Genomic DNA, 10000 nt, shown 5'->3' on the forward strand with positions numbered 1-10000 from the left:
CCACATGGATAAAATTGCTTCTGTTTGACCAAGTTTCAAGGTCCAGCGAGTATCCATTGATGAGAAAAAGCGGTGAATATTCAAGATCCTTCGAGGATCGCTTTCAACTAATTTGGACACGGCTGGTCAACCGTTTACTTGAGTCTCGATACAGTGACAGCAAATCAGTGAACGGTTGACCAGCCCTGTCCAAATTCGTTGTAAGCGAGCCTCGAAGGAACTTGACTATTTGAACATTCACCGCCGTTTTTCGCAGCGATGCCGGATACTTGCTGGACCTTGAAACTTGGTTAAAGAGATATAACTTTATCCATTGGCCATCGTCGGAGTTTGAGCCTAACTGATGTCGGAAAACTGTGATTTTATCGGCGAGATGTGAGGTAAGCTAGAAACTACTTTCCAGCCTTCCTTTTTTATGAACGAGTGGCAAACCAGGACGCTGAATGGTCGCTTAAATCGCGTTAAATCAGGCAAATAACCGCATAGATAGCGAGAAAATCACCAGGACAATAAAGTAGGGCTTTTCTTTTGGGAGGCGCGGTGGCCTCATGGTTAGTGCGCTCGACTCCGGATCGAGTGGTTCGGGTTTGGGCCTGGCCGGGGACAGTGTGTTGTGTTCTTGGGCAAGACACTTTACTCTCACGGTGCCTCTCTCCACCCAGGTGTATAAATGGGTACCGACGTAATGCTGCCGGTCACCCTGCGATGGCCTCGCACCCCATCCAGGCGGGAGTAAAAATCCTCCTAGTCGCTTCATGCTACGGAAACCGGAGATAAGCGCCGGTCTGATGGGTCTTCTGGCTCGTGACTTTACTTAACCGTTTTCGTTTTATTGAACAACAATAAAAGCAAGGCAACAGACGCTAACACCAACCCGGTTGGTGCTAGCGTGTGTCACCTTGCTGTTATTGTTGTGTTTTATTGAGAACTTTAAAGGCCATCTCTCTTCACCTCATTTCCCAACATGGACGCTTGCTGAACGGATTTCCGCCGTTTCTCCCGCCAAAAGTCCATGTCGTCGTTCCTTGTCACGTGATTCCCGTAACGAACAAAAATTGAAAATATTCATAAATTATCCATCTTTGCTGGGGGTAAACCGAGTCGAAGGAGCGTACACCACTACTTGCCGCAAATCAAGGATCGTGCACAGAACATAATACCATTACGTTTATTCCCGCAAAAATAATCCAGCAGTAGCAATTCAAAAAAAAGATAATGCGGTAAAATGATGGGCCACATTCCATTGCGGATCGACACTTCTGGGTTATGGACTGCTGCCTCAGAATTATTTCAAACAGTTGTCATGAGGTACAGAGGTGCTCTCTCAACTCATATTTTCATGATACGAAATCATTTACGCGACAGAGATTTTTCTAGGCAGTCAAGAGCTTCCGTGTACCCTTATGAATAGCTGTTCTCCTTATAGGGAATATCGCAAACTGAGCACACCATGGCAGCCTTGAGGCCTAGGACTCGACTGCTTTGGTTCACGATATCACCTGTCTTCCCCCCCACAATGGGTTACAATCCTGAGGCTCAGATTATATCTCCATTTCGAGTGCCGTTTGAGACCTTCTCAGGCCATCAATAAAATAGTGATACCTTTACGTGGGTCTTTATTTGCAACTACACATACGCTTTCTTTTTTCGATCTAAAATATCCCTTTGGTTTACTCGTTCACTAAGGTGCGAATAAGTAATAGAAGCGAAAGCGGGTCTTCTCTGTGCTGAATTCGTTTCGGGAGATATATGTCTGTGAAACAGTTCCTTCAAGATAGAGGACATTTCTCCTCAAACAAAGTGACATTGATGTATGTTCTCTGTGAGGTAAGGAAATAAGTCAGAGAAAGAAGCGTTAGAAAAATAATTACATTTATATATAGTTTAAAGGGAGAGAACAGTTATCAGATAGTAAAGAAATTTACCTCCTTTTCATTAAGAATTTCTTGTAGGGTCACAAAAAGTTCTTCAAATGTTGGCCGATTATCAGGAGACATGTCCCAACAACGCAACATGACGTCATAACTAGAAGGATAACAAAAAACATTAAATTTAAGTTCTTCTTTTAGAATGGAGAGATATGATCTTGTTAAATTCTTAGGAAACGTCTTTAGGTTACCAATGAAATGGCTAACGTTTTTACATCGGTTACAACGTTTGCTGTTATATAAAGGAATAATAGATGATGTTTACCAGGAGCCTACAATTCCATGTTTTCACAGAAAAAGCTTTTTTAGACGAGTTCTTAAATAGGATTTGACTTGCAAGCGTGACCATTCTCAATCCCATAGATAATAATCTCAATGCAAGACTTGTGATTTGCTGGAAAGGTCTGGTTTCGCTGGAAAATCAATCTAAAAATAATTAAGTCTGTAAAAACGCCGTTCCTCAACTTCAATGAAGTTGCTAGTACGGTATGCTCCCCGATTTCGTGAATGAAACGTTTCGTCGTTCATGGAATCTGAATTTGCTGTTTTTCAACGAGATTTTTGTTCTTTAACAAAGAACTTTAGAAAAGTATTAAAATAAACTAAAATATCGTAAAAGTTGGACGTCTCGTTTACTCTGGTAACCTCTAAGTTCTTCAGCAGAATGTGCTGTGGGGTTCTAAACGTGGGTAAGAACGTGAAAATCAATTCTTTTTAAAAGGTCTGGATAGCACAAGTGTTACTAATATTTTTAAAAATACAACCACACCAGGGGCGTAGCGTCCATATACGCACGTACGCCCGTGCGTATAGCTCAAATCCGGGAATCCATGTTCCATAGAGGCATTAAGTTTTTAAAAGTCATTATCAAATCGGGCCAAGTTGTTTATATTTAGAATTAACTGGTGTCTCTTTGGGTGAGTATTTCCAGTATTTTTTCAATAACCCATTCAGGCCTTACCAAACGCATCCAACATCATCCAACTTTGTTGGACCTGTTGCGAACGACAACGAGGTGGCCAAACGAATGCAACGTGTTGGATCCAGCATTTTGGACTCAAGGGTCTGGAACCAAAATCTACCCAAGTTCCTTAGAAAACAAATTCTCGTCCTGTTGGCGTTTTCAGGTTCCTTTTAATTTTATCAATAGAGTCACTCTCTCTGATAGCAAGGGGAAGACTGTTCCAGAATCTCGGAACTGCAACAGTAAATGCGCAGTCTCCAGAGGTCTTGCACCAAGCAGGTGTGAGGAACCTTGTGAAGACCCGGCCCAGGGCGTCACTGCGTAGGGAGTAGCATCCCAGAGTCTTGACTTGCAAAAGATCCTACAGATACATCGGCGCTATGCCCCTGAGAGCTTTGAACACAAGAAGGGCTATCTGTTCAAAGAGAGATTGCATGCTCAAGCTTTCGTCGCTCAGATATTCAAGACTTGACTCGCTCACCATTCTGAAGCTTGAACTGACGTGGCATCGCGCGAAACAGATGCAACGAATATACCATCACCATGGATACCGATCGGCCGCAGCGCAAGCGCGCGTGCAACACTGTTGAATGTGATGGCCAAACAAAAGCCACACTGTTGTTCAATCCTTAGAACAAAACAAACGTTGAAAGATCTTGAAGACGATGTTTGATGCAACATGGTGGTGATAATGATATTATAACAGTCTTGCCCTCTGCTTGTATTGAAAACCCTCTGTTTGTTTTGTAGCTTGCTGCAGACAAAACTCGACAGATAGGTAAAATAAACAACTAACTACTGCATTTTCCTTCGCATTTATTTATTGAAATGTCCTTCGAAAATAGTCGGAAATGGAGACCCTAAATTTCAAAATTTTCAGGGAGCATGCACCTAGAGCTAGACCCACCTAGTTTGGAGCGCCTTTGGCGCTCGAAACATTCTTCGTGTGCGTACACCTTCAAAATCTCACGCTACGCCCCTGGGTGTGTTTTAAGTGTAAGGAACATGTTTCGGTGTTTTAAACATCATCTTCAGCCATCTTTGTTCTTTGCTTAAACCCTACATGTCTTCAGAGTTTTGTGCAACAGATTCGTTCTCTTTTGTCCAAGAGATTCAACAGTTTGATTTCATCGACAAGTTTCTAATTTCCCATGACGTCACTAGCCTTTTTACAAATATCCTTTTATCTGAGGGGATTGATTTAGCTGCCAACGTCATAATTGATGGTAACTTGAATTCTGACCTAAAACTAAGTAAACTTCAACTTAAACAACTTTTCAATTTTGCTACTAACCACACTCATTTTTTATTTAATGGTTGCTTTTACGATCAAATAGATCGAGTGGCAATGGGTTCAAGTTAAGCCACTGTATTAGCCAATTTCTTCATGGGTCATTATGACAGGCTTTGGTTGGAAAAATACACCGGTACCCAAGTATTATATTATCGTAGATACGTAGATGACATTATTTGTTGTTTTCAAAATTCTTATCATGCAGATTTGTTTTTTCAATACCTTAACAAATGCCATCCCAACATTAAGTTTACAATGGAAACAAAAACATGTAAAGAAGGCAAATTGCCTTGTTTAGATGTATGAATGTTCTTGTATCACTTCTGTTTTTCGAAAAAAAAAAGACTTACATTGGTCTGCTTACAAATTTTTTCAGTTTTGCTCCTTTTCAGTACAAATTAGGGTTAATTAAAACTCCCATAGACAGGGCATATAAATTAAAATTAACAATACTACCCAGGGTTTTCATATTACGGCGGGAATTTATTCTCTGAGCGTGGGCAATCCACATGGAACACATTCTGGCTATATGATTGGCTGTTGCCTAATCTCCTTGGGATCTGTATAGCGTGGAAGCCGATCAAAAAATAACTTGCGACATATTACCTATGGAAAAGGGCATGTATGGGTGATGCCCCCTGTTCCCCCTTTATTTTCCCTTGCAGAGGTATGTAACCCTGTCTCGATCTCCGATGGAATGCAGCTCATCAGTTTATGGTATCAGGGCGTTTAAGAAAAGACGACTTCCGTCGTGGTAAGGGTGAATTTTGTGCCACTAAGGACAAATCTAGTTAGTGTTCTGAGTGGGATTGCATGAGATCTAACGCCTCCTCAAAGGTGCTATACGTCGAATTAGCAACGAGTAACAGCCGAGATAAATAACCCGGGAGTCTCGATCTGCGATAGAATGCGGCCCATCAAGCCCTGGCCAAACGAGAAATGTTTGGCGACCAAACAACATTAAACATTGTTTTGGCGGGAAAAAAAACATGACGGTATTGGGTTCCATACCTTGGCCTGTGCCCTATCTTATGGGTGTAGCACCAGCAATCTCTCGCGCGGGTATTTTGTTTCGGACCAATCAGAGGTGTTGTTTCATCAGGCCAATCTAATTGGCCATTATTATATGCATGATGGGATCTGGGGCCTTTTCTTTAATGTCTCGGGAACTTTGCGGGCCAATTGTGAACCTAGGACTCTCTTATTTGAGAAATCTTCTATTCCAACAGATTCTTAAAAGACCCGAAAGAAACAGTATATATCATGATAGCAAAGCTTCATGCCTCGCAACAGCCTTTATTTCAAGTAGCGGAGTGATTGCCTGAAATGCTCCAGGGCCCGAAAAGTTTCAGAACTTTCGAGAAACCCTGTATAGGCCAAGCCGAGAGATCTGGGTTATTGATATCTGGGATTACTCAATAGTGTTAACTTACAGCTCTTGTGAACAATGGGGTGGTTTTCCTAATCTTAGTCCGTCTTGCAGTAAATTATGAAGCTCCACAATTCCTCGTACACCTCTGTAAGGTAGCTCGCCTAAAAAATGTACCAGGAGATGAATGGAGTACAGCTGTTTCATTTTAGTGTGGGCGTAAGGCATCCCGAATGGTCAAAAAAGAATATGACATTGTTCTGATTGCCTGTTTGTTTCCTATTACTATGCTAACTGGTTGGCTAAAAAAATATCCCTTCGGAGTCTAGAAGAAATAATACTTTTTCAACTGGTTTAATTCTAGCTGAATTTTTGGAGGGGAGTGGCAACTGGAAAAAAAAAAAATTAAACAGTCAACTCGTGCCCGTCCGCATCCATGTTTGCTTTACCTTGATCACCAGTGGAAAAAGTAGTGGAAGAAGTATACACGGAGATCTAGGATCTTCCCCTCTCTTAAGAAAACTCTTATCATCAGATCCTGGCTATAGGACTTATTCCATCGTTTTGCATTTAAACTGAATGAAGAAAACAAATGATGGATTATGATCCATCTTCCTGATGCCTGTCTTCCAATTTACAGCCTCATAGACTTACCAAGGGTGACTATTTCCCATAGTAGAACCCCAAATGACCAACTAACGAGATAAAGAACAAAACAATTGTCAAGAATTAGGGAAATCTGGAATTAAATGGAACCTTTATTTACATAGGGTGGCCCATTCATCTAGTGAACTGATGGTTTCCAAAAAGGCTCTGAATTAAACACAGATATTAATAATATTTAACAATTATTCCAAGTGCGCGCGTTGAATATGAGATGGTCAACAGCTAATGAGTAATGTAGCGCTGCTTGGACTATAGGGGCACCACTTGACGCAATCAGTTTCCATGTTATGTCATTACGGTATAAGAGCTGATAACCTAGATTGAGTGAACCAATTAGAAAGCTACAAACGCGACATCCGAGGTCGAAATTAAATAAGAAAATTTATTAAAAGCTAGATCATTGGATAAATCAATTCTTGCGCTTTGATTGGCTTAGCTATCATGGTAAATAAGCTATTAGTAGATACTATAAAACTGTCGATAGCGTTGAAGGCGCGCTCTGATTGGCAACTCATACTCCGAATATCCTTTGTTATTGACCGAATGCATAAATGGCGGCCAAAAAAATATTCTTTTGTTTATGTGCTAATTAGACTCACTAGCCTGGCTCTCAAGCAACATTTCTTTTGTATTTTGTCTATGCAAACGAGGCTAGTGTGGCTAATTAGCACATAAACAAAAGAATATTTTTTTGGCCGCCATTTATGCATTTGGTCTATTAAATTCTCAACCTCGAATAATGCATTTCGCGTGCTCTGATTGGTTCATTCAATCTCGATAATTAGCTCATATACCTTAGTTTGACCTTATATGGTAAATGATTGCTTTAAGCGTTGCCAAACTAAAAATAGGGAGCTTACGAAACGACGACGCCTACGGCAACGACGACGCTACAAAACAATAGGTTTAGTGAGCAAAAACAATGGCCCTGCACGTGCGTTTAACATTTTGGTACATTTCTTTGCCTTCATCTCCCAAATGACGACGTGAAATGACCAAATTCAAGGTTCTGTGGAGGACGTTAGCACATGACGATGAATTTTCAGTTCTCTCTCTACGATTCCAACCCACTCATACCAGTTTAATTCCTCGACGGTTACTACACATTTTTAACGTGAAACGACATGAAATAGTTTCGTAGTGATATGAATAACGCGAACTCCTATTTTTAAATGAAGTCCTCGTAGCCGTCGTCGTCCTCGTTTCGCAAGCTCCCTAATGTTTCCGCTGGAAAGCAAACTCTCTCTTTGAAAAAAGCCAAAAAAGAAAAAAAAGCGCTCTTTTGTGGAAAGTTTGGATCATTTCCGACGTTTAGAAGTACGCGAAAAGACAAGAAGTGTTTTTGTGATGAGCCTACGTCTGTCTGATACCACAAGGTATTACACAACATCGCATCTTCATCAAGTTTTCTCGATTTCGCTCGGATTTTCTCGCTTTTTTCGCTCGTATTTCGTACTTCCAAATTTTCTGAGTTTAAGGAATTAATAAAACAATCATTCCTTTTGCGCTTGTTGGATGTGAGACTGGTTATACCCAACTCAGCGCTACGCGCCTCGTTGGCTATTTACCACCTCATATCCAACGCGCGCTCATAAAATAATAGGCCATTTCCGAGTTCATGTCTGCCTCCTTTTCAAAGCGAGTCTAAGTGCGAAGTTTTTGTAATGGTAATTAGTTCTACTTTGCATATGAATGAAAACTAATTTTCAAAACAAAAACTTCGCACTTAGACTCGCTTTGAAGATGAGGCAGGCTTAAACTCGGAAATGGCCTATTATTAACTATTCACCTCCGAGCAACTCGCGCGGGATTTGCGCCCGAATCAAGAGCGAATTAGAAAAGAGTGTTGATCTATCACTTTGCGGTCTTGCCCCAGCACAGCCTCAAATGAATTTTTATTTAGATACACGTTGCGCATAGAAAAGTTTAACCAATCAGAATAAGTTACGCGTGGCTGCTTCTGCCATGTTTTTTCAGGGACATGACAACTGATTTTCTCGGGAACGGGTAATCTCAAAATAGACTTAATTGTGACTGTGCTGGGTAGCCCACCACCAACGCCATAACAACACTCTCATCTAATTCACGCTTGCCCGAACATATATTATAATCGCTGCAAGAAAAATTATATATAATTATAAATAGATAAAACCATCTTTTTGTGCTATATTATCTCACTGTTTTAGTATATATTCACTTCGGTGAACATTATAATTATACCATGGTCTACAAAAGGTTATTTTGTTTGCACAAAAAAGGTAGGGAAGATTTATCCATAATTTGTGGGCGTTTTTTTAACAGCCATTATTCTGGCGGCCACTCGCCGGCTTGTCGGATAATTACAAGATGATTATAGCCAGTTCGGCACAGCGCCCCTCGTCCAACGAGCGCTCGTGGAATAATTGTTAAGTATACTATGTACGTATAAAGAGATTCACTGATAAGGACAGAAAAAAAAATTCCAATAAAAAGTTAACAAAGTGGAAAATATGTATAAATATTTACAAATAGCAGAACTCATGTCACCATTTAATTATTTTAAAGCAACAACAGCTCATGCTCAGCTCTAACATGTTGATGACTGATGGTATCCTTGACTAGAATTGAGCAAGAATTGTTCAAGAATATCTAAAGGTTACGTTCTTTTGTTCACACTAGTGCCATGAGAGTATATCACTGTTCCTAATAAAATGAGAGTATTCTATAAAATATTTGGAAAGTATATTATGCGAACACTTGGCAACTAGAATGCATTTGTTAATACTTCTAAATATTATGCAAACGCTTGGCTACTATAATTCATTTGTTAATAGTTCTAATGGTCAACAACCTATTCCAGTCAAGAGTATTTAGAACGTCATTTCAGATGTCTCTTCTGTAAAAGCTGCAGACTATTGCTATACTTGTGAGGATCGACAGCTAGCGTAAACAATACTGAATAGAACTGAGCTCTGAAAGAAGCTTACGAATGAAAAAAAAAAAAAAAACCGGAAGGTTTCAAATAAAAATATCGTGTAGGACACTCTCTACATATTGACCTCAGGCTGATGTTAAGTGGCAAAAGAATATTCAACTCACACATCGCCCTTGATTGTACTGATCCCTTGCAAAGCCTCCACTGACATCCACAACCACGGAATTTTTCCCTTGTAGGAGAGATATTAACTGTAAAAAATCTCATAAAGGGGGAAGGAAACTAGATCTGCCTTCCAAATTATATACGGTGTTCCTCAAGCTTGTTCCCAGGGTACTGTGTCTATCTCAATAATGGAAACTCTAAGATTGAAGGTATGTGTGAAAAAATAAACGGGAGAAATTCAGTGGTCAGGGCATCGGATTTTTATGCGGCTAACCGCAGTGTGTCCTTTGAATTTCTATTTGCTGTGAGCTACCTTGAAATACAAATGCACTTCCCCTTCTAGACGAGGTATGTATTGAGTTTCATGGGAAGAAAGAAAGAGAGATAAAATAAGGGGTTGAATAGGACGCAGCCTCCATCTGGCAATAACCTACACTTGATGCACAAATACACTGATATACTACCGGAAGCTTTATGGAAAAATGTAAATATTATTTCAACCCAATAGCGTCGGACCTATGTCTAATACTTGTAATCAATTTAATCCCCTTTTCGAAATAAATGCAATTGGTCATTATGAAGTACCTCTGTTGTCTTGATGTATTCCCCATCTGTGGAAATATCTCGGGCCATTCCAAAATCAGCCACTTTTGCTACCAGACCATTTCCGATCAAAACGTTTCTTGAGGCGAGGTCGCGA

At 40.3% G+C, this 10000-nt stretch overlaps 1 protein-coding gene across 4 annotated transcripts in view; it reads right to left on the reverse strand.

The window, feature by feature from the left end:
* Positions 1 to 908: 908 nt before the first annotated feature.
* Positions 909 to 10000, reverse strand: part of LOC138060133 (fibroblast growth factor receptor 4-like) — a 72920-nt gene continuing 63828 nt past the window's right edge. For all 4 annotated transcript variants that reach the window (XM_068905850.1, XM_068905848.1, XM_068905849.1 and 1 more), the window contains exons 10-15: positions 9886 to 10000; positions 9300 to 9367; positions 6210 to 6250; positions 5620 to 5719; positions 1926 to 2025; positions 909 to 1820 (exon numbers count right to left, since the gene is read on the reverse strand). The exon at positions 9886 to 10000 is cut by the window's right edge and continues 8 nt beyond it. In XM_068905850.1, the coding sequence (XP_068761951.1) occupies positions 1770 to 1820; positions 1926 to 2025; positions 5620 to 5719; positions 6210 to 6250; positions 9300 to 9367; positions 9886 to 10000 (475 nt within the window). In that variant the 3' untranslated portion in view covers positions 909 to 1769. The remainder of the gene's footprint in view (positions 1821 to 1925; positions 2026 to 5619; positions 5720 to 6209; positions 6251 to 9299; positions 9368 to 9885) is intronic.

The sequence above is a fragment of the Montipora capricornis genome, chromosome 8 (assembly GCF_036669925.1).
Source record: "Montipora capricornis isolate CH-2021 chromosome 8, ASM3666992v2, whole genome shotgun sequence".
Taxonomy (NCBI): Eukaryota; Metazoa; Cnidaria; class Anthozoa; order Scleractinia; family Acroporidae; genus Montipora; species Montipora capricornis.